At 40.0% G+C, this 24,622-nt stretch overlaps 1 protein-coding gene across 2 annotated transcripts in view; it reads right to left on the bottom strand.

The window, feature by feature from the left end:
* Positions 1–9,399: 9,399 nt before the first annotated feature.
* Positions 9,400–24,622, bottom strand: part of LOC121292681 (RAC-alpha serine/threonine-protein kinase) — an 87,275-nt gene continuing 72,052 nt past the window's right edge. For both annotated transcript variants that reach the window (XM_041214960.1, XM_041214961.1), the window contains 4 exons: positions 14,264–14,478; positions 11,931–12,018; positions 11,077–11,179; positions 9,400–10,821 (listed from right to left, as the gene is read on the bottom strand). In XM_041214960.1, the coding sequence (XP_041070894.1) occupies positions 10,742–10,821; positions 11,077–11,179; positions 11,931–12,018; positions 14,264–14,478 (486 nt within the window). In that variant the 3' untranslated portion in view covers positions 9,400–10,741. The remainder of the gene's footprint in view (positions 10,822–11,076; positions 11,180–11,930; positions 12,019–14,263; positions 14,479–24,622) is intronic.

The raw sequence follows: 24,622 nt of genomic DNA, 5'->3' as shown, positions 1-24,622 counted from the left end.
GGAGGGGAGGGGAAGGGAGTGGGGTAGAGGATGAATCCGGTGGGCTGGCTTTATAATGATATGCTGATATATCATTACAACGAGGTTCCTGACATCCAATGGTGGGGAATGTAGCCCGCCATTGGCGGGCGGAGCAGACAATCGCAAACTGGCTTCAGGACATTGTGAAACCGATTTTTGGCCTTCTCGCCATATTGTCCACTCACACCACTGAACACACCCGATGCTGGCGGGCATGAAAATTCCTGGCCAATGTTTCCTCATCTCTCAACCTCTGACTCTTTTGTTAATTACCATAAACCTGTCTTAAATTTTAAATCTACTGATCTGTAGGCACTGACTGGGGGTTGGTTGGTGTGGGGGTGCTAGGGAAGAGGTGACATAAAATGCTGCTTGTGCAACCCATCCTAAAATTAAAAATAACCAAAATGCACTGACCTTAACATTGCTGTGTCCTTTTCACATAACTTTAAGATACTTACCATTATGAGCAACTGCAGATACTCATTTCACAGGCACAACTATGAATGGATGTTCCACATGTCAGAAAGAGCATGTGGTTAAAACATTTATATGTAGGTTAAATCTGCAAGGTTTCCCATCTATAGGACCCACCTTTCCCCTGCATTAATAAAGTATGTTCTACAACCAGCCTCTCGGTCCTCAGCCAAGTTATTTGTAAGCCTTCTTCATAAGGTTGTTCAGTCAAATAGAGCATCCCAGCTAGGCACAATACAATCCTTGGCCAAGCAAGGAGCATTAAAAATCAGACATGGGAAGTACTGAAACCAATTGTAATGTGCCTACTTCTATTCAAACTGATATAAGTTTACTCAGTACAGATCCAAGCTTGAGCCTGGCATTTTCCTAGCCAACTTAACTATGCTACTTATTGTCTATTCAGCTATCAAGATACATCTTATGTATAAGTTACTAGAGAATTGCTCTAGAAGTAATACTGTTAACAGAGTCAGATATGGTGGTGTGTAACATTGTGCCATAGACTAACTGGATGATGACATAACTATTGCTATCTAAGGAGCAAATTTCAGATCTGACTGAGGGCACAACTGTAGCACAAGAAAAGGCCTATCCAAGCTAATGATTGGGTCAGGTGCAGAGGAGGAAGAACAGGCCTAAATTAAAGAGAGGGAGTTTAACGGCAGAAGTACAAGTTAGATATATATTATTATTGGGCTTATGAGTTTGACCCCTGCAATTAGGAAATTTATATAGACATATGTTTCTGTCCTAATTAAATTTTTAAAAATTGCTCTAAAAGGTATATGGGCAATATCAAAAAAAAGAGAAAATGCATTCATTTTACTACAAAGAAAGCACACTGATGAAATACATGGTCAAGTTATCAAATAGAATACAGTACAAAGAATTGCGATTGATTATATGATGGTTTGAGTTGAATCTTTTCACATTCTCAGGATCAACATAAAATGATTGAACTTCACTACAAATAACATCTGGTTGTTGAACAGATGTCACATTCTAGCAGCTCAAGAGAATACGCTCTGTCTGTCATACCACCTGGACTTGAATTAAGTGCCAAATGGTGATGGCTAAACTGCCACATGGTGCAGGGTGATCTGTTACTTATAAAAATATGCATCATGCATTTATTTACAGAAAAGAAAAATGACTAATAAGATTCAATTAATGAAACTTGAATGAAGATCCTGAGCTAAAAGGTATTTAACCCATGCAATAATTTAACATGTTGGTTTTCAAAGAAGCAGTTTCACATGAAAATGTACACAAAAGATCACCTTATCTGGGCATTTAAGTATTATATAGCATTGCATAGGATATATGGCACAGAAACATGCCCTTTGGCCTGAGTACATGGCGGAATTTTCCACTCCCGTTGGCAGTGGGCATGTTTGGTGGTATGAGTGGATAATGTGGCAGGAAGGCCAAAAATCATTTTTATGCTGTTGTGAAACAAGTTTGTGAAAGTCTGCTCCACCTGTCAATGGCGGGCCACGTTTTCTGCCACTGCAATCAGGAGCCTAATTTCAATACTTTAGCAACTCATTATAAGCCCTGCTCGCCAGAATGATTCCCCCCACGCTAGGTCATCCCCGATCACGCTGATGTGTTTCACAACTATACATGAGTGACATGCACTTTTTTCGGGACTTCAAGGTTTGTTTGCCTACCTTGCCTCAGGCAGCACTCACAGTCACCAGCGCCAGGCTTCGCAGGCAGCACCACATCATTTTTAGGGGGCTCATGGACAGGTCTCTACCTATCAGACTAGCCATAAGGGGGGGGGTGGCTTTTCAACAGCTGCATGGCCATGGCTTGCTTGGGGAAGGGGGAGAAGTGGCCTCTGGCAAGGGAAGAGGCTGCACGGTGAGGGCTGTACTAAGGAAGTGGGGCATCCCAGGGTGTGTGTGGGGGCACATGTTGATATGTGCAAGTGGCCTCAAGATGGTGAGGGCTGAGGAGGCAGTCTCCAGAGGAGATGAAGCCAGATAGAGATGTGTGAGAGTGAGTGGTGATGTCTCTTGAGCTGGCAGTGAGTGAGATGCCAGTGAATGTGTGATGGGCTTGAGTGTGTTTGAGTTTAGAGTGAAGAGGTAGTTGCCTTACACTTCATCCTCTTTCTGCACAGCATTGGCACTGATCCCTACTGCCATCACCTACCAAGCCGGAGTGGTGAGATTGCTAGACCTCCTGCAACGAGAGCGGGGGTAGAGGGCATCATGGCAGGCCTCCAAAAGACATTCTAGTGACAGGTCACTGAACTCTACTTGGCTTTCAGGGCCAAGTCTTCACTGGAGCAGACTTGGGTTGCAAGCCTTGAGAACTATTTTGCTTTCTTCATGCTAACCTTTGGCACAACTTTTAATGATTGATGTATTCGTACTCCAAGATCATTTGTCCCTTTACTCCACCAAGACATGCAGTGTCCAAATAATAAGCTATTCTTCCAACCAAAATGTACTACTACATATTTCTCTGTTGAGCTTAATTTGCCAATTATTTGTCCATTCTGCAAGTTTATTAATGTAATCCATTATTTTAATTCAATCCTCCTCAGTAATGAGACTAAGTTGATGGGGGGGGAGGCGATGAATGGGGGTAGAGGACAGTCAACTACAAATTTAGAAAGTGTTTTTTATGCCAAAGTCCAAATTGTCAATGTAAATTGTGACCGACAGTAGCCCCAGCACTGAATATTGCGGAGCACCACTGCCCTCTTATTTAAAAAAATTCTTTCATGGGGTGGGAGTGTTGCTAATAAGACCAGCAATTGTTGCCATCCCTAATTGCCCTTGAGAAGGTTCTGAACTGTTGCAGTCCATCTGGTGCAGGTACATCCACAAGGGAGTAAGGTGAGGAAGGGAGTTCCAGGTTTTTGACCTAGTGACAGTGAAGGAACAATGATATAATTCCAAGTCAGGATGGTATGGCTTGAAGGGGAACTTGCAGGTTGTGATGTTCCTAAGCATCTGCTGTCCTTATCCTTCGAGGTGGGTGTTTTGACCGAAGCAGTTGGTAAAGCTCAGTTAATTAAAAATCCCAGTGAGAAACTTTAAACAACTGCCATAACCTATAATTTTAAGTGTTATGTTTGAGATGTGACTCTAAATTTAGGAATCAGACCACCAGTTCTCGAGGTTTTACATTAAACTAAATGAAACATTTTATTAATTTACACAGGTTAAAATATATATACACATTGCTTCAAATTACTACCATCATAATTTTTAACAAATTCCCAAACTAATCTCCATTAAGACAACAACAACCCATAGACTTAACCAGACACCAGGCAAAGTATTTTCACCTTACGAATTCAAAATGAGGTTCTTTTCACTTTGGTTCCTGTGGAGACAGTTGGAGGGTCACAGCTGCTGTTGACCTCATATTGCCTCTGCCCTGCACACACAATGCTGCTGAAGTTATACCTAACAAAACCCATTGAATGTAAATTCTCATTGTATCACCAACTTCTGAACTAAACCTAACAATAAAACCCATTTCATAGTACCAATTTTATTAGTAATATAAACATATTGCTTGGTATCTGCTAGACAGGTGTCAGTTTTCACCTCACTTCTTGAATGCTCCATTCAAAAAATGCAAATATACTCTATCTCTCTTACATATTAAAATTAGTACACATCAAAGCACCCAGACTAGCTGGTTTTAATCCAATTAAGAAACACACAGACTAAACCTTTATTTTAAAAGAAAAATATTTTCCAATAATATAGACATTAATAGCTACATGACAGTGGGAGCTGTCATGGATTTGGAAGGTGCTATCAAAGGAGGCTTGGTGAGTTGCTGCAATGTATCTTGTAAATATTACACACGAATGCCACCATATGCTGGTGGTGGAGGGAGTGAATGTTTAAGGTGGTGGATGAGATGCTGATCAAGTGGGCTGCTTTGTCTTGGATGGTAACGAGCTTCTTGAGTAGTGTTGGAGCTGCACTCATCTAGGCAAGTCAAGAGTATTCCATCACACTCCTGACTTCTGCCTTCTACATTGTAAACAGGCTTTTTGGAGTCAGGTGGTGTGTTAATTATTGCACAATTCCCAGGCCCGTAACTTCCGGCTGTCGTAACTGGGAAGGTTGTGGGGGAGAGATACCCCAAAAAAGCAATGGGGAACCATCCGCCCTCCCCCCAAAGTCCCCAGGTAAGGATTGCCCAGGTAAGGATTGCCAGGTAAGGATCGCATGCCCATTGCCCAGGAAATTCAAACTTCCATTGGGCAATTGCCCAGCAATTAGAACCATCTGAAACTGCTAATTAAATTGTTAACTTTGGATGGTTCCAACTGACCTACGGTAATAGTTACCGGGGAAAGTTGGAAAAATTTAAACAACTTCTAACTCCAAAGTAACTACAGTACCGACCCCAAAGGGACTTCCCCCTTCACCACCCACTGACTGACCACCCGACCCCTACTGCCACCAATCTTACCAACTTACCTTACAAACTTACCTCCTCCCTTGTTTCTGAAAGTGGTTGGACCTTTAAACTTGCTTGCTTTATGGTAGCTAGTGCTATAAAGGGCGGGGGGGGGTGACTTCCTTACCTCCAACTCTCCAGCTCTCAACTGTAGGCCTCAAGAGTGAGCGAGAGAGATCACCAGGGAAGGAGTCACTGGGAGGAGACCACCACCAGGGAAAGAAACCATTAGGCAGAGGAACAAAGAAAGAGGCTCCAAGCAGTAAAAGTGTTGCGGTTGGCAGGCTCCAAGTAGTGAGGGCACGGGAGAAACTCTGGAGAGTGAAAAGGCAGCACAAGAGTGGTCACTCCATGCTGTGGGCCGGTGGGGCAAAGTTAATCCTTTGGAGCAGTAGTGTTCTGCTCGGCACGGCTGAAGAGCTAGAGTTGTGAGTGGGTACTGGAGCACAGACTCAGGAATCCTGGGGAAACAGTCTCAGGAGTCGAGATTGAAACCCTGGGAGGTGAGCAGTTGTTGAGGCAGTTCGAGTCGGAGCAGCTTTGGGGGAATTCAGAGACTTGATCTTGAAAAGTGATATGTTTGGAATCCCTCATGAAGGGCACAGAGTTTTAACCAGTTGTATAACAGCAGATACTGAAGTTTTGGGTGGGTTTCTGAGAAATTCGTGGGATGTCTTAGTCACATCTTCCATTTATTGAGCAGTGTAGTGTGTTCGACCACAGCTGGTCTGTTAATTCACATACCTCATGTTAATTCTGAATGTTAGAGTACAAGACAGACATTGTAAATTGTTTTACTCTTCTGACTTTGAATAGGAAAGTTTATTTTGTTTGTTCTGAAATTGTGGAATCTTTTGACTTTACTCTCTTAGTAAGTACCTGGTATTTCAACTTTGTCTACTTTAAACAAAAAGTTACTGGTCTTTAACCGGTTCATAATAAAAACTTGTAAGTCTGGTCCAGAATCATACCACCCTATCTATTCTGTCCAGACCACTTATGATTTTAAATACCTCTATCAAATCTGCTTTCAGCCTTCTTTTCTCCAAGGAAAATAGTCCCAACTTCTCAAATCTATCTTCATAACTAAAGTTCCTCATCACTGGAACCATTCACTTGAATCTATTCCGAACTCTCTCCAATGCCTTCACATCTTTTCTGAAGTGCAGCACCCAGAACTGTACACAATACTCCAGCTGAGGCTGAACTAGTGCCTTAGACCAAGTTCAATATAACCTCCTTACTCTCGAACTCTATGCCCCTAATGATAAAGCCTAGGATACTGTATTCTTCATTAACAGCTCTCGCAATCTGTCCTGCCACCTTCAATGACTTAGGCACATATACACCCAGGTCCCTCTGCTCCTGCACCCCATTTAAAGCTGTACCCTTCATTTTATGCATCTCTGCACATTCTTCCTACCAAATTGAATCATCACATTTCTCCAACTTGAACTTCATCTGCCGCTGCCTGCCCATTCCACCAAATTGTCAATGCCCTTTTGAAGTTCTAACCTGTCCTCCTCCTCACAATTCACTATGCTTCCAGGTTTCAAATCATCCGCTTTTGTAGCCACGGTATTTATATGGCTGGATGAGTTAACTTTCTGGTCAATGATAACCTCCAGGATGTTGAGGGTGGGGCATTCTGAGAATGTCAAGGGGAGATGGTTAGATTCTCTCATATTGGAGATGGTCATTGCCTGACACTTGTGTGGCACAAATGTTACTTGCCACTTATCAGCCCAAGCCTGAACGTTGTCCAAATCTTGCTATATGTGGACACAACCTACTTCAGCATCTGAGAGATGCGCATGGTACTAAACACTGTGCAATCATCAGGCGATATCCCCACTTCTAACTTTATGATGGAAAGAAGGTCATTGATGTTGATGCTTGTGCCTAGGACTCTACACTGCAGCGCTGCCCTGGGGCTGAGATGTTTAGCCTCTAACAATCACAAACATCTTCCTTCGTGCTAGGTATGACTCCAACCAATTGAAAGTTTTCCCTCTGATTCCCATTGACTTTAACTTTGCTAGGGTCAAATGCTGCCTTCTTGTCAAAGGCAGTCACTCTCATCTCATCACTGGATTCAGCTTTTTTGTCTGTGTTTGACCAAGATTATAATGAGGTCTGGAGCCAAATGCCCCTGGTGAAACCCAAACTGAAAGTCTGTGAGGTTATTGCTGCTTAAGTGCCGCTTGATAGCAATGCCTTCTGCCTTGAGTATAGCCTGATGGAATGGCAATTGGCTGGTTTGTTGGGTAGATGCCGGTATTGTTGCTGTACTGTAACAGCTTGGCTGCAGGCATGGCTAGTTCTGGGGCACAAATATTGACTACCACTGCCAGGATGTTGTCAGGGCCCAAAGCCTTTGCTATATTCGGTGCCTTCAGCCATCTCCAGATATCACATGGAGTGAATTGAATTGAATGAAGACTGGCATCTATCTCAGCCTCCTGAGGTCAGATCAGCCACTTGGAATTTTGGCTGAAGATGGTTGCAAATGCTTCAAGCCTTGTCTTTTGCACTGACCTGCTGGGGATGGGTGTGGGGATATTTGTGGAGTCTCCTCCTCTGGTTAGTTTAATCGTCCACCACCAGTCACGATCCATTGGTTGTGTGATTGCCTAACTCTATCACATTCCTGTGTAGCATGCATGTAGCCTTGTGCTGTAGCTTCACTGGATTGGCACTTCATGTTCATGTATTTCTGGTGTCTTTCCTTTCATGCTCTCCTGCACTCCTCATTGAACTAGTTTTGATCTCTTGAATAATGGTAATACTAGTGAGAGAGCTATGCCAGACCATGAGATTACAGATTGTGGTTATATACAATTCTGCTGCTGCTGATGGCTGACAGTGCCTCATGGATGTCCAGTTTTGAGTTGCCAGATCTGTTTGAAATATATCCCACTTAGCAGAGTGGTAGTGCCAGACAACATGATGGAATGTGAAGATGAGACTTTGTCTCCACAAAGACTGTGCAGTGATCACTCCTACCAATACTGTCATCGACAGATGCATCTGTGACAGGTAGACTGATAAGGGCAAGGTCAAGGAGGTTTTTTCCTTCTTGTTGGTTCCCTCACCCCTGCTGCAGGCCCAATCTGGCAGATATGTCCTTCAGGACTGGGCCTACTACACAACAGTAGGGTACTACCAAGCCACTTTTGGGCATTGAAGCCCTCAACCCAGAGTACATTCAGTTCACTTACTGCCCTCAGCACTTCTTTCAAGTGTGTTCAACATGGAGGAGTACTGATTCATCAGCTGAGAGAAAGTGGTAGGTTTCCTTGTCCATGTTTGACCTGATGCCATGAGACTTCATGAGGACCAGAGTCAATGTTGTGGACTCCAAGGACAATTCCCTCTTGAATGTATACTACTGTGCTGCTACCTCTGATGGATCTGTCCTGCCGATGAAACAGTTCATATCCATGGATGGGTGATGGAGGAGTCTGGGACATTGGCTGTAAGGTATGATTTGTTGAGTATGACTATGTCAGACTGCTGCTTGACTAGTCTGTGGGACAACTGTCCCAATTTTGGCACAAGTCCCCAGATGTTAATGAGAAGGACTTTGCAGCATTGATTGGACATGGTGTGCCTTTGTTGCTTCCAGTACCTAGGTTGATGTAGGGATTTTATTCTTTCTTATTATTTGAAATTTTGGGCACAGCACCAATACCCTTTGTAATTCATGTTGGATCTTTTCTGGCTGGTCAATTACAATTAAAATGTTTATTATGGATGCTACCTGGTGATAACTGGAGAGTTTACTAATAGAATGATTAGTGTGCAATCAAGCACAGCCCAAAACTCTACCAAGTACTACAAATAGTGGTGCAACTGTACAAGTTACATACTCGCTGAATATTTCTGCTAATAGATCCGAATTATCTATCTCTTCCTCCCTGTTATATCATTAGCCAATTGACTTATTCCTTAATTCAGATGGGTATGCACTGTTTGAATCGATGAATATTCTTTTTCTTCTTCTTCTTCAGATACCATTTTACAACATCAGCGATCATGGCTTTCTAGCTTTCACAGCCTTTGATCACGGCCTACATCGTGATGTTGTTCTCAAATCCTGTCCCAGTCTGCTTCTTAAGCTGTCGGTGCATTTCCTCCTTTGTCTCCCTCCTGCTCTGCTGCCCTCAATTTTATCAGTCACTACCAGATGTTCAAGTTTCTCTCTCCCAAGTGAGTGCCCAAGGAATTGTAGTTGTCTCTTGGTGATATTTGTAAAATGAATAATACCCAAGAGATTATTCACAATTTTTTGCAACAAAAACTTCACAATATTCTTAAAAATAAATGTTTTGGCTCATCTCAGGAACACAGTCCAGCTAGTTGTCCGCTACTAAGCTTATTTGACATACACAAGTACCTAATTTTAAAATAGAAAGGAATAGTCAGTGTATAACATCAATGGAAATAGACTTCAGATGTTATATCTGTTTTATTTGTTCATTTTTGAAGGAAAATGGTACATTATATATGTAAAAATACTACAGTACAGTGTACGAAATTGTGGTAACTGATTTTCTTTACCAACAGTTAAGTAGTTATCTTGGACCCTCCAAATGCCAGGAGGAAAACAGGAAATACTGAGTGTTTTAAACACTAATTTATAGAACATTCACTCCACAAATACTATATTGATTGCGAGCTCAATCCTCTAGCTTTCATATAACTATTTCAATGAAGCTAGAATGGAACTAAGCAACCTTAAGGGAATGTGACTGGTGACTGAGCAAATTCTTTACAGTTTGAACACAGAGACACAGACATTTTTTCTGCTCCATTTTGGACAACATACAAAAACAAACTACAAAAAGGGAAACAATATTCCCCAACATTCACTGACAAACATTAAATTACTAAATGTGATAGACAGAATTGATTTAACTGAAAACACTGATAAATAACACGAGCAAAATGTAATATCCAAAGATGCCCAGCAAGTGACAAAGAAATGGCAAAGATACTGACATTAGAACAAAAATAATACATCAGTGATGTGTATTTTTTAAATAAAAATAACAAGTTGCATCCTTCTGTGGCAGATTTCAATTGATTAACACTGAAATGCAAGAGATCTTCTTCTAGATTTCAATTTTCCCTCACAAACTACAGCAAAGTTCCTGCCGCTGCAAATGTTGTTGTGCCTCACTGAGGCCATTTGATGTTTACACACTGTAGAGAGGTAAACAGATTGCAAGAGAAGCTCTGGTTGGACTCGACTACTTTTCACCAGTATGCTTCATTAATTGCCTGACTTAAGAGGTTTACTTTCACATACATCTTACCAATAGTACAGGCCGGGATAGATCATTACCGAACTTTTATAGGTAAGAAAATATCTTACAAGGAATCAATTACAATGAGTGCTTTACGGAAACAGAATTATAAATCTAATTGACAAGTTGGGGAATTTCAATGTGAACCATAAATACATAGAGATAATGAAGGAGAGATCAGTTCAAAGTAGCAGTTTCCACTCTGCTGTCAATCAAAATGATGCCCCTGTATTCCAAATACATGCTCTCATGATTGCTCTTTTAAAACTAGGTCACTGCATAGGGGCCAGTTTTTCATCTTTTAAAAGTAGCTAATTTTCCATCATCATATGAGAAATGAAGGAAGGATTTTGTTGAAAGAGGAAACTTTTTTTCCTACAAACCAACCAGATAATGTTGATAACCTCTCACACATTTCCGATTTGAAGTCCTCAAAATCCAATCTGATTTCCTTTATTCATTTTTTTTAAAGGCAGTCGAGCTCAGTCCCTTCCACTGGCTGAGTAAGAAAACTGGGGAAAATGTGGTCTTCTCTCATTGTCTATGGATTCCGTACTGCCATCTGTTCAACAAAAGAGCCTCATCAATACTGCAGACAAGTCTTACATTTTTAAAAGTTTGAATGTGTGTCTGAAATGCTTTAGTAAGAGCAATCAGCAAATAACCTTGGAGATTAGGCTTTAGAACAATCCAAGGAAAAATTCAGATTGCATCTATTTCTATATTGGAATTGACCTATTAAACAAAAGTTGAAAAAGACTCCTGTCCTTTCATCCTGATAAGCTCAAAAACATATAAAAAATATACTGCAAAATACCTCGATCAGGTGGAGTGATAGTTATTATTTGTGCTGTAAATTCTTCATCAAAGTATCTTGTGTCCATCTCAGATGTCACCTGAGGCTTAAATGGCGGAGTAAGCTGTTGAATATACAAAATGTCATTATTTTACTGTGTTTACATCGTAACAAGAAATCAATAGACAAATTGCAGTTCAAACAGGCATAAAAAGTGATAATTTAGTCATAAACAGTGTCACAGAAACACTGAATGTGGGTTTATGAAACCCATAATTGACTTCCCTTACATTGGAAAGCATGAAAGACAGGATGTTATTGCTGGGGAATGGAACACTTTCCAAATCAAGAAACTAATATCAGCACCAAGCATTTCTTACTCAGGCATAGCACATTATATATATATATATATTAAAATGCCTTTCATTCAACACTAATGTATCTCAGCCCTACCCTAAGAAAAGTACCCTGCTGCGACAATGTGGTTTACAGTGATACCCTAGCCACACTTATCATTTTGGTTTTACAGCACATTTGCCTCACCTGTCCAGCCTCCTTAATCAAACCTTCCCTGAACAGCATGAAACTAAGACAGTGAGAAAGAAGTGGCCAATAAACGGAAGAGGTATAAAAGAGAGGACGACAGAAATACAGAATTAAACAGAATAGTGCCATGGGGCATTGGTGGGATCAAGGCCTACATCTGTGATTCCTGCACACAAACTAGGTTCCAATTTTGAATGTGCTGAAGGATCTGTCTAGTGCAAATTAAGCCCCTCCTCAATTGGATATATATAGGCCCATTTTGTTCCGTAAACCATACACCTATCATATAATCTGAATGATTGAGTAAATTGGAACATTTTTTTAATCACCTTTTTCTGATAGACATCTTGCCACTCGATTCCAGCAAAGAATTTGTCTTGCATTATTTCCTTTGCATCATCATGGCCACCACCCAACCTAGTGAGGAATACAACAACAACTTGCACATAGCACCTTTAACATAGAAAAATGTTTCAATGCACTTCACAGAGGCAAAAGGAAACAAAATTATTCAGAGCCAAATAACCTCTCAATAAGAATTTGCATGCCCACATGCATGAAATTAGAGCTGGCATTAGACAAAAACATTATTTAGCCTGATGTCAATTAAACTCATTCAGTTGGAAATTAGATCCAGGTTACAGTATCACGGATTCAACAATGACATCTTCCAACACATTGGTGAATGCATAATTACATTGATATGTACATCTCACATCACTCCCTGAAATAGAATTACTTTTATTGATGTGCAATGGCTGTAGGCAAACATATTAGCAATATTATCCTGTACTTGCATTGAGATAATTGACTAGTTAATCTGCTTTGCATCAATTAATTGAGGAAGGAAAGTCAGCCGGACACTGAGAGCGATCTCTGTTCATTGTTGAAACGTGCCATTGAAAATCCATCCGAACAGACATATTGGACTTCAGTTTAATAACTGATGTCTCAAGTATAGCACTTGACAGAACATAGCACTCTTTAGTACTACACTCTGGACTTGAGTGTTCAAGTCCTGGTGTATGGCTGGGTCAGCAGATTGTGAAATCAAGAGGGGAGAGTGCTGCCAACCAAGCCACGTGGACACAGGTAATAACTAATCTTCTGAGGTGGTTCGAGTATATATCCATAAGAGCAGATAAAGCCAGTCAATCATTTCCGAAACCAATCCCACTTATCATCACTGCATGAACCAGGGAATAAATGTGTGCAACAGTAACAAGATGCTAAACAAAAACAAAAATACCTGGAAAAACTCAGCAGGTTTGGCAGCATCTGTGGAGAGAAACACAATTAATGTTTCGAGTCCAAATGACCCTTCAACAGAACTAAGTGAAAATAGAAGAGAGGTGAAATATAAGCTGGTTTAAGGCAGGGGGTTGTGGGGGGACAAGTAGAGCTGGATAGAGGGCCAGTGATAGGTGGAGATAACCAAAAGATGTCACAGACAAAAGGACAAAGAGGGTTGAAGATCACCACCTTCAACCCTCTTTGTCCTTTTGTCTGTGACATCTTTTGGTTATCTCCACCTATCACTGGCCCTCTATCCAGCTCTACTTGTCCCCCCACAACCCCCTGCCTTAAACCAGCTTATATTTCACCTCTCTTCTATTTTCACTTAGTTCTGTTGAAGGGTCATTTGGACTCGAAACGTTAACTGTGTTCCTCTCCGCAGATGCTGCCAGACCTGCTGAGTTTTTCCAGGTATTTTTGTTTTTGTTTTGGATTTCCAGCATCCGCAGTTTTTTGCTTTTATTATAGTAACAAGATGCCACTGTGGGTGATTCAAAGCCACCAGCCAAGATTCACCAATCTTTTTGGCTAGGAAGTGGTGTTCATCGTGGAGGAGCCAAGAACAAAAAGAAAGCTAAAGTAGGTAGGTATTTTTAAATATATATCAAAATGTACTCATTTGTCATATTTCTATCTCAGCCTGATTAACCATTTAGTCTGTAAATGTACACAAATGAAATATTTTCTTACTGAAAGGTACTTCATTTGGGAAGGGCATGTGTGTGCATAAAAAATAGAAAATACTGCACTGACCAATAACAGCACAAATAATTTGCAACATTTAACAGATGTGTAGTGTTATGTATTAATGTTAGGCCTGATCTGGAATTCTTTATAAAGTAAAAGAGAAATAATTTGAAACATTATAATTTTACACTCAAATATTTAGCTGAAATTAAATTTATTCCCATCAAATTTTGAAGGCAAATAAATGAAGTGGATTCCAGATCATAAGCGTTAGAATGTATTTTTCAGTAGAAAGAAGTTGCAAATTTTTTTTAGCACTTCTCACAATCCTTAGGATGTTCCAACGCACTTACATCCACCTAAGCAGCAAGAGAGACTTCGGTTTAAATAGTATTTCTTTTCCAGAAAAGCCTAGCTATGCGGGTTACATGTTAAAATGGAAAAATGAATATTCGTATCTGTGAAAGGAATTTTGTATAAATATAAATTAGTGGTGAAATTTCAAAAATTTGTGCTAGGAGAATGTACAAATTTCTTGACTGAAATTTAAAATTTAACTTTAATAGTTTCAAATTTCCGCCTCTGACAGTCTGCAGACATTGCTCAGACTTGCAAGCATAGCTGGTGGGGTTGCTCATAATTATAGGTCTACTGCAACCCAGAGAAAGCTGACACACACCTTTGTTTAGGATCTTTCTTCAACAACCCAGAAAGAAGAGATTTGGCTTCAGGTGACAAAGTGCGTGGAAATCTGATCTCCTCCATTAAAATGAGTTCAAACAACTTTTCATGGTCCTGATTATAGAAGGGAAGGCGGCCACACATCATTTCATACATTACAACTCCAAGACCCCACCAGTCCACTGCTCGCCCATAGTCATTATCCTCCAAAACCTGAAACACAAGAAAATGGAGGTGTGGTATAAATTATAGAGATAAATATGATTAGTTGTAAGATTATCTGAAAGATCGAACATCGCCATAAGTGTGAAATCATATATTATTTTCAGCTCTTATAAGGATTACTCACTTTCAGGCACAACCTTATGGCCAGGAAGAACAATCCAGTAAACAGTTCAAGTATTTCACAAGCTACAAGTGCACCTGTTGTTGGTAACTAGACAAACAATCTGCGTTGGTTCTATAACCAATGGGCAAGCTTTATCCCATGGTTTATAAACATATGACAACTTCATTCATGTCCAAGAAAACTATTTGATCAAAACTTATGATCCTTATCGTCATCCCAAAAATGTGCTTATTAATGTTCATTTAACATCCTCAAATTAAGTAATTTACACATCTATAACAACTCTCATGTTAAAATCTCCCTAAGTGCTTTACAAGAGCTCAAAGAGCCAAGGTAGGAAGTGGAAAGGAAATTATGAGAGGTCATATGGAGGTCAAAGCACTAAATTTAGTAGAGAATTTCAAAGATAGGAAAAAAAAGCAACGTTGCAAGAGCAGACTGATTGTAGCGGCATATTGTCCAAAGGATCTGCTGTCAGATGAGGAAGGGTAGGTCAGGAATGGAGATGCAGAATGCAGAAAGCTCGAGAATATCACAGGTGGTACTACATTATAGGAAGAATATCAAAAGCAATTGAAAATGTTGCAGCTTGAATGTTACCATCGGTCAGGAATCACAATTATGAAGAGTGATTTAAGAATGTGACCTAACATGAAAAGACTAAAATGACAACTACAGAACTTGGTATCGATCTAATAATTTAATATTGCAATTGCATTAAGTATCAAAATCAGAACTGCCAATTGTTCATTAGTTGAGAGTAGCGTTTCATGACTATTTTAACTCCAATAGTATCTTGATAGGGGTGTGCATGATCAATTTCCAAGGTGCTTCACAGAGCCATGAAGAAAACAGACACCAAGAAAAGAAGGAATTGCAAAGGTGAACAAAACCTTGGTCAACGAGGTGGATTTTTAGAAGTGTTTATGGAGGAGAGGTAGGTGGAAGGGTTTCCAGAGGAAATTCCAGTTTGTAGCAAAAAGCAGCTGAATCCATTAATATGAATGGTGAGGTGGGAGAGTGCTGTGTGATAAAAGGTTGGTATCAGAGTAAGGGAGAATTTTAAATGCAAGATAATGGAGGACCAGGAATTAATATAGATCAGCATGGAAGGAGGTGATGAACAAGCGGACCTTGGCAGTACAGCTTTTGATGAGTTGGGAGTTCATGAAGGGTAAGGGATGGAAGATGGGAATGTTGGAGTAATCAGGTCTGGAGGTGATAAAAGTTATAATGAAAGTGAAGAAAACTTAAATTATGATTTTGAAATAAAAATGACCTAAATCTTTATCTAAAAAGGTGTATACTTAACTGGAATGTTCTGAAACAATGCATTGAACAGTTTCACCATAAACACTGATCTTGTAATTACAGATACAGTGCACTCCAAAAAAAATCCTCCCTCAATATCAAATTACAAGGGGCTAAAGCTACAACAGTCTGGATTCAGGGATAGAAATGATAGCCAAATTGTCAGCATTACTCCGCTGAAACTGATAGTAACTTTGGAATGCACACATGCGCAGTTAAAGACAGAAATGCAGAAGTTTTTGCACGTGATTCTATACTTCCCAATGGGGCGCTGTTGAAGAGCCCCTCAGTCTGCAATCAACTGGAATTCAATGAAGTAACAAGATCTTTCCCTTTTACAATATTAGTCTCATAGTAAAAAACCTTGAGAAAGTTACACCTTGTTGAGTGAATGAAGTACTAATTACTGATGAGCAGCCTCACTGGCCCTGAAAACCTAAATTTTATAATTGCAGAGTGTCAAATGTTAATTGTAATGGAGAAATTTGGAAGTAACATTTTAATTTTTTTAAAAATGTCTATGGTACGTGTCATGAAACTATCATTTTTCATAATATTATTGGGGGATATTGCAAAGTAGGCTTATGTGTGTGCGTGTGTGTGTGTGGGGGGGGTGGTTCTCTGTGTAGCCAATTTACTTAGAGATAGATAGACTGAAAGGTTTAAATTATCAAAAGAGTTAGGCGTAAAAAGGCTTTTGAAATGCTAATGGACGAGCTAAGTAAGGGAGAGTTTGCATTTTTAGATAAGGGGAAATGTTGTTGGATTTTCAAAGAGACATGATAAGGTTTTTACGATGGGCAAGATTATTACGTTGATTTTTCCCAAAAGTGCTGACCATAATGACAACATAAAAGATTTTTATATTATGGGAAAAGTAACTTCCAAAGGAATGGGAGAAAATAGGATTTGCAAATCGAAGAAGGACAAATATATTTAAAGAAGGATGGAAGGTTGTGAGTGTGGCTGTGTGAGATCTGAAAGGTACACCATGTGAAATAGACTTGGGGAAAAACCTTGAGTCACTTTGCAGAAGTCTGCTGCTCCAGTTACCAAAATTGTGTTAAAAGCCTTAGGAATTCCACTGTTGAGTGGGTGCTTGTGGTAACCTTGCTGGACTATCTCTATAAATTAAAAATCTATTCTGGACTGTTGCCTTAAAGGGGGTGTTTAGTTGGGTGTCTAGTTAAGCAGGAATTTTGGGAATTGTTATATTATAGGCAGCATTTTCCGGTCAACGAACAGAGGCGGGGTCCGCTCGCCGACACGTAAAATGACGCGGGGATACATTGGCGTGCATCCTGACATTACCCCGCGTCATTTAGATTTTCAGTTCAGCGGGCGCGTAGCCAATTTCAACGGCCGATTAAGGCCATTAAAAAACTAATTAACATGATTAATGGGCCTGTCCATCCAACCTTAAGGTTGACGGCAGGCCAGGAGCCCTGGCAGGCTTGTGAAAAAACATGAAACTTCATCCACAGGCGGGATTAGGTTTCATGAGTGCTTTAAAAAATGCAGAATATTTTAACTTAAAAGTTATGGCCATGGCAGGGAATTTTTTAAAAAAAATCTTTATTTAATGTTTGATAGCTGAGCCAATCTCCCTGAGGCAGCACTTGGCCTCAGGGAGATCTGAGCACTCTTTCACGTGCACTCCCGGCTGAGGGAACCCCCCCCACCCCACCCCCACAGGGAGCGCATAGCGCTTCCTGGCGGACATCACGCTGGGCAGGCTTAATTGGCCTGCCCATGTAAAATGGTGGCATGCCCACAACTGGGGGCGCAGATCGATAGGCTGCTCTCCCGCGCCTGGTCCCACACTTCCACCCCCCCTCCCCAAACAGGGGGAAAATGTTGCCCTATATGTAACTGTGTAACTAATCTCATGTATCTGTTTTAATTTAATTTTTAAAATCTCTAAAGGTGCTAGTGGACTCATTACTTCTGAATTCAGAGCACAAACCTTCTCGTAATAAATACAAATTGCAAAACTGTTGTGATAGTGTGGCCAAGGTTCCCTTGTAGATATGGTCAGTCTGGTAAATACCACCTGCCGTATCATAACAGTACTTCAGCTTCTACCTTAATCCCACGTATGTATCCCAATCATTTATTTTAATTCAAAGTGAAAAATAATGGATTTTACTTCCTGGTTTGCAATCTGTGGAATACTTCAATGTGACTGGCTACATACCCTGCTTGCTGACAACGCTGTTCCTGGACGCTGGAGATACTCCTTGACTTGATGCCAGATTCAAATTGACATCCAGAAAAGGGAAATCCATGCCAAAGAGATCACCAGATCTCTGTGGATAGCTTTCTTTGAGGTCAGTGGTGAGTGCCATCACTTCACTGCTGACCATAAAATCTAGGACAATCTATTTCATAAAACTTAAGGCTTAACAAGTTTAAAGTAAAGATCACTTCAGTTTTCAGTATAATTAACGGCATAGCTTTTCTGATTAATACTCACAACCTCACTGACTTAACAATTCATGTTCGGATTTTTTTTTAGTGTTATATTTTTGTTGTGACTATTTTGTTGAATCTAAATTCAATTTAAAAACGTCATTTCTTTTGAGTTCAGAGTCAGATGTCTCCTGAAATCATCTTAAGGCATTTATAGGGTGATTTCATTGATCTCCTTATCTGTATTGCTAGCTGGTGTAATTTCTTGTTTTTAATTCTTAATAGGGTTTGCGAAGAAATGTAGAGCTCATCTCCTGTCAAGAATCTGAGCAGGTATTATGTTACTTGCACACAGGTCTATTTACAGCAGCCCCTGCCTGTATGATTCAAACCAAGCGACAGCTGGTTGTACAGCTGCCCCATATATGTATAGGAGGAACACAGCTGCTTGCCAGCCAGAATTCCAGGAGTTACACTCATCAACTCTTTTAAGAGTAATCAGAATTTTTTTTACTGCTCAGAAGGGACACCCTGGACCCAAAATTCCTGATTATCTCATCAGCAAAACTGAAAATTTAAAAAGGCACAACTTTCAAATAAGCTGTGGTTAATTAAATGCGTCCCAATTATGAAGAAACTTACCCTCCCCCTCTTCAGGTGCTTGCAATAAAATGCACTGCAAGTCAGTATCGCAAGTTCCACAGCTGTCATTTCAAATCCCCACACAGAGTTCCTGATCCATATCATACTAACTACCCTTTACTGGCAGGAACAGCCATTAACTTGCATTGCATTGGTCCAACATGCAAATGTATTAGTCAGAGTAAATTCTGCCCACAGCGTTGCTATTGACTGCTCCACAAGAATGTGAAGGAAGAACAGAAATTTAGTGTCTAAGCAGCGTTATCAATATTTCTTATCCATTCAATATGAAAAAAACGGAAAAAAGCCAGAGAGAGAAATGATTAAAACTAGTTTCTACAAATGATGCCTAGATACAGTAAAGGTGTGAAACTCCAATTTTAAAAATAAACAACAGCTTTGTTTTCAATTGTAATCAGCAACATCTTCCTGAGTGGCTCCAGAGAGTCCACTGGCAGGCTTGAGGCCTTCCTCAAGGCGCAGGGAGTACTAGGCACATGTAATATCATCATGATTTAGTTTTATAAGCTTCCTTTGGCTTAGTTCAAATTGAATTTAATGTTTCAATTTCTTTCTTATTTGTGCTTCCTTAAAATAATGGAGCATGGCACATTTATTCTGAAAGGTCACAGATCTAAAACATTAACTCAGTTTCTCTCTCCACAGACGCTGTCAGACCTGCTGAGAATTTCCAGCATTTTCTGCTTTTATTTCAGATTTCCAGCATCTGCAGTATTTTGCTTTTGTATGGAGAATCTCTGGTCATCTTAATTGTTGTTTCTCTGTTGGTAACATCGCGTCATCTTTAAGGACCAATTAAAAAGAGGTAACTGGCACATTCTTCTCAGAAAACTTCACTTTTAAATAACTATCTGTCTATATATGGTCAGGATTCGAACACGAGGACACATATTCAGGTTTTTAGCTCCTTACATGGATACCTCTTGATGTCAGCCGTGCTGTCAGAAAAAAAACACCTAGCAAAGTTCAGACACTACCTATAAGAAAAAGACTGAGCTGCACCAGTTCTTGCACACCGATGGACAGAATTCTTTTATATTTCAAGGGATGTGAACGTCACTGGCAAAGCCAGCATTCATTACTCACCTCTCGTTGCTCTTGATGGGGTGGTGGTCAGCTGTGTTTGTGAACCACTGCATTCCACATGGTGTCAGTGCACGTACAGCGCTATGAGGAAGGGAGTTCCAGGATTTTGATCCCATGACATTGAAAGAACAGCAATATAGTTCCAAGTCAGGATGTTGCGTGGTTTGGAGGGGAACTTGTTCCCAAGCGTCCCTTGTCTTTCTAGGTGGCGGAGGTCACAGGTTTGGAAAGTCTCGTAAAGCAGCTTTGGCATATTGCTCCAATGCATCTTTCAGATGGTACACACTGCTGCCACTGTGTGTTGGTGGTGGAGGGAGTGAATGTTTAAGGTTGTGGCTAGGATGCCAACTAAATGGGTTACTTTGTCCTGGATGATGTTGAGCGTCTTGAGTGTTGTTAGAGCTGTACTCGTCCAGGCAAGTGGGGAGTATTCCATCACACTCCTAACTTGTGTCTTGTAGATGGTGGACAGGCTTTGGGGAGTCAGGAGGTGAGTTACTCAGCACAGAATTCCCAGTAACAGACCCATTCTTGGAGCCAAATTTATATGGCTAGTCCAGTTAAGTTTCTGGTCAATGGTAACCCCAGGATTTTGATGATGATGGATTCAGCAATGGTAATGCAGTTGAATGTCATGGGGTGATGGATAGATTCTCTCTTGTTGGAAATGATCATTGCCTGGCACTTGTGTGGCACAAATGTTATTTGCCACTTATTAGTCCAAGCCTGAACATTGTCTGGACCTTGCTGCTTAGGACTTAGACTGCTTCAGTATCTGAGAAGTTACGAATTGCACTGAACGCTCTGCAATCATCAGCGAACATCCCCTCTCATCTTATAGTGGAGGGAAGGTCATAGATGAAGCACTTGAAGATGGTTGGGGCTAAGACACTGCCCTGAGGAACTCCTGCAGAGATGGTCAAGGCTGAGATGATTGGCCTTCAACAACCACAACCATCTTCTTTTGCGCTAGGTATGACTCCAACCAGTGGAGAGTTTCCCCTGCTGATTCCCATCAACTTGAATTCTGCTTAATGCCACTCTCAGACAAATGCTGCCTTGCTGTCAAGGGCAGTTGCTCTCACCTCACTTTTATATTGCCAATTATTATTGTTCCTGTTTTATGGAGTGACCTCCATATAAAAGTTCTCCCTTTTTACTTTAATGTTACTGGTTGCACTGAGCTTTGTTGTGTTATTGCTGTCTCCATGCAATTTCATAGGATAGGCTCCTTTTTTGAAACTTACTTTATTTCAACCTGCTCCCTTAATCCAACAGCACATTCATTGTTGGTTTATAAAGCTGCTGATTCTTTAAGTGTCAAACATTTAAATTCAGAAATAGAGCTAACAGAGGCAGAGGAAGAAGTCAGTTGTATTTCTATATGCAAAAGTGTTCTCTGAGCTTCAATGAGAGCATGGAGACAGTAATTCACTTGTCCCACAACCAGAGAATTGTATGAGACAAGAATCCTTGAAAAAAATGAGAATAGTCAGTCAAATCATCGTAACCAAATTTCACCATCATGCTCTCCACTCTGTTAGCTTCAATATTGCGAGACCATGAGGCCTTTCCTTCAACAGAACCATCAGCTTTGGCTTGCTAGTCACCCCTTCCCCCTGTGGCTCATTCCATCTTAGCGCCTTCTGAAGTTATCAATACGAAACCTTAAAGCACACACCTTTGCCCTCTTTATTTTCCAGCAACAAAAGTTATTCTGCTGTTATTTGAGTGAGCAGGACAACCCAGTGCTCCCCTGACACCCACACATACATACTTGTAGCAGGGATTGCTGGATAGCTATCAGTAGTGGCAACCTCTACTGATAGAAGCACTTGGGATCAACTGCAGCAGGCCCACTGCTATCTCGCAAACTTGGGATCAAACCTAGGACTTGCTATGGGTTTTTATGGGCCTGCTATTAATTGGGCAAACTCCCTGGGGAGGGGGTGTAGGAGTTCTTTTCAAGTGGGTGGGCCTCTGGAAAGATTCCTGACTTTTTAGGTTTTACACATTTCATGGAGGTACCATCAATAAAAGTAACTCCAATTAATCACAGACTGCTGTTAAATAACTCAGCTGCAAAAATAAAGGAAGTCTGATGGTATCTGCAGAATGCCCACACCACATCCCCATTTGTGAGTATTATGCTGAAACAATGAGAAAAGCCAAAGTCTGTTAAAATGGGTAGCACTAGAATATCACAAGAACAATGTGTGACAGCTGTTTAACACAATTTACAAGAGAAACCAAGGCAGTTATAAACATTGAAGCCTTTGATAACCAGGAGCTCACATTTCCAAGATACTACCATCCCCTGAACCAAATTCCATCATGCAGCTAAAAACAACTATACAACAACTGTGTAAACAGAAGGAACTATTTTACATTCCAGTGCCCAAGTTAAAAGATGACATTAAAGCAAAGGGAGCATCTACTTTTTCATTGAAAGAGCATCATTCCTTGGTTAGCAACTGGAAAATTTAAAATCCTTTAATATGTGGTTTTGAGTTGTAGATCATCACTTCAGCACAATCTTCCAAACTTTCAAAAGTACTTCATTGGTATAAAGTGAAGAATCATATTGTACTTATTTAAACTTTCTTGGCTATAAACATCTCCAGGTCTTTCGTTATGCTGTCACTCTGAATAAAACCTTCAGCTTTTATTAATGGCATCATTCACAATTTATAGAACAATAGTCCAATATTATTTCAACTTTAAGGAGGGTAGAGGAATGTTTAGTTTCATTAGCTGTACAATCACATTTCATAAATTTCTATTAATCATTTCAGGTTTCTTTGGTCAGGCTCCAAACATGGTTATAGAATATACCTGTGGCTCTAATAAAGTAATATTTAAAATCGCACTTTGTTATTTTTAAATTTAGTATTCATTTCTTCATTTTTCTTCTGGAGAGAATATTGCCAAACAATGCTCTTTCAGAAAGCCAGTGCAGACTTGATGGGTTGTATGGCCTCCTTCTGCACTGTAAGGATACTGTGATTTATCTGCGTTGTAAATAAAAACTGATAATTTATTAGTGACACCCTAAATTTGTCAGTAAACATTTCTCACTTAAGTGACAGAACCAGGTTTTCCAATATAAGCCACTGAACTGCAGCTGAAAGTGGTATTATTGAAGTTTACAACCTCATGTTACATGTGTTTATGGAAATGTGGGGTGGGAGTTGGGGGAGGGGTGACGGGATTCAACCATACATACATGCATACTACACGATTATAGTCTCAGTGATTAGTAAGTAATATTTCAGTAATTTTAGTTTAAACTTTGCATTGATGCTGTTTCACCTCAAGTTTCAAAAGGTGCAAAAATCCAGATTGCAGGAAGTTATTGCTCAAGTTGAACAAAAGCATTGTACCATAAAGCATTTCTAAATGATTTACATACAATATTCTTGTACAGCAAACTCCGCACAGACCTATTGTTTGAAACAATTGCTCCAAACATGAGAATTTTCAAAACAAACCCAGTAACTGATGACAGGATAGTGATTTCAGTGTTGTAAAATATGAAAAACAATCACACAAGGTTCCAAAATTACTGAAGTGATACTTCTGTGCTTACAGACATGCAAATGAAACAAGTGGATGGTTCACAGTGTGGTATTTTCAAAAGGAACCAAGTGTCTAGCAACAAAATCTCGTGGTTAAAAGATGAGGAAGTATGAAAGATGAAGAAGTATCTTAAAATTAACAAGGTAACCAAGTTGCCATTCACAAAAACAATTAATGCACACATATTGCCATAAAAGTAAATCCTGATATTTCAGTTTCGATATGCAACTTAGTTGATTTACCAATTAACTTAATTTAACACGTTAAATACAAAGAAATCTTTAAATTGACTTATGTGGCTTTGCTTAAAATTTCTTCTAAACCCAGCTCCAAATTATATGTTCTGTGATAAAGGAAAGGATTTGCATTTATATAGCATATTTCATAGCCACCGGACATCCCAATGCACTTTACAGCCAATGAAGTACTTTTGAAAGTTAGTCACTGTTGGGAAATGCTGTTGTCAATTTAGCACATCGAAGTTCTACAAACAGGAATAACATACATGACCATATAATACATTTGTAAAAAAATTGATGTTGGTTAAGAAATAAATATGAGACAAAACATTGGGAATGTTCTCATGCTCTTCTTCAAATAACGTCACACCATCTTTAATCTCCACTTGAGAGCAGGTGGAGCCTCGGTCTAGTGTCTCATCTGAAAGATAGCACTTCTGACGTTGCAGCATCCCCTCAGTACTGAACGGAAATGAGTCTGAATAGGAATTGATTCTAGTCATTTCAGATCCACAGGACAAAAATGACCAGACAGCAATGTAAATCAGCTCTAAACTGACACCCTCACTCAGGCAGACTGAGAAGGGTCAGTGTATTGGAATGCTGTGAAACTGAATTAAGGTACACTATTGAGATTCAGCAAAAAATACTTTTATACACAGAACATCAGGTTGTACTGTATCTCACCTGGCAATACTTGATGCGAACAATGGAAAAT

This window comes from Carcharodon carcharias, chromosome 20 (genome assembly GCF_017639515.1).
Source record: "Carcharodon carcharias isolate sCarCar2 chromosome 20, sCarCar2.pri, whole genome shotgun sequence".
NCBI lineage: Eukaryota > Metazoa > Chordata > Chondrichthyes > Lamniformes > Lamnidae > Carcharodon > Carcharodon carcharias.
This window is presented reverse-complemented; position numbering and strand designations above follow the sequence as displayed.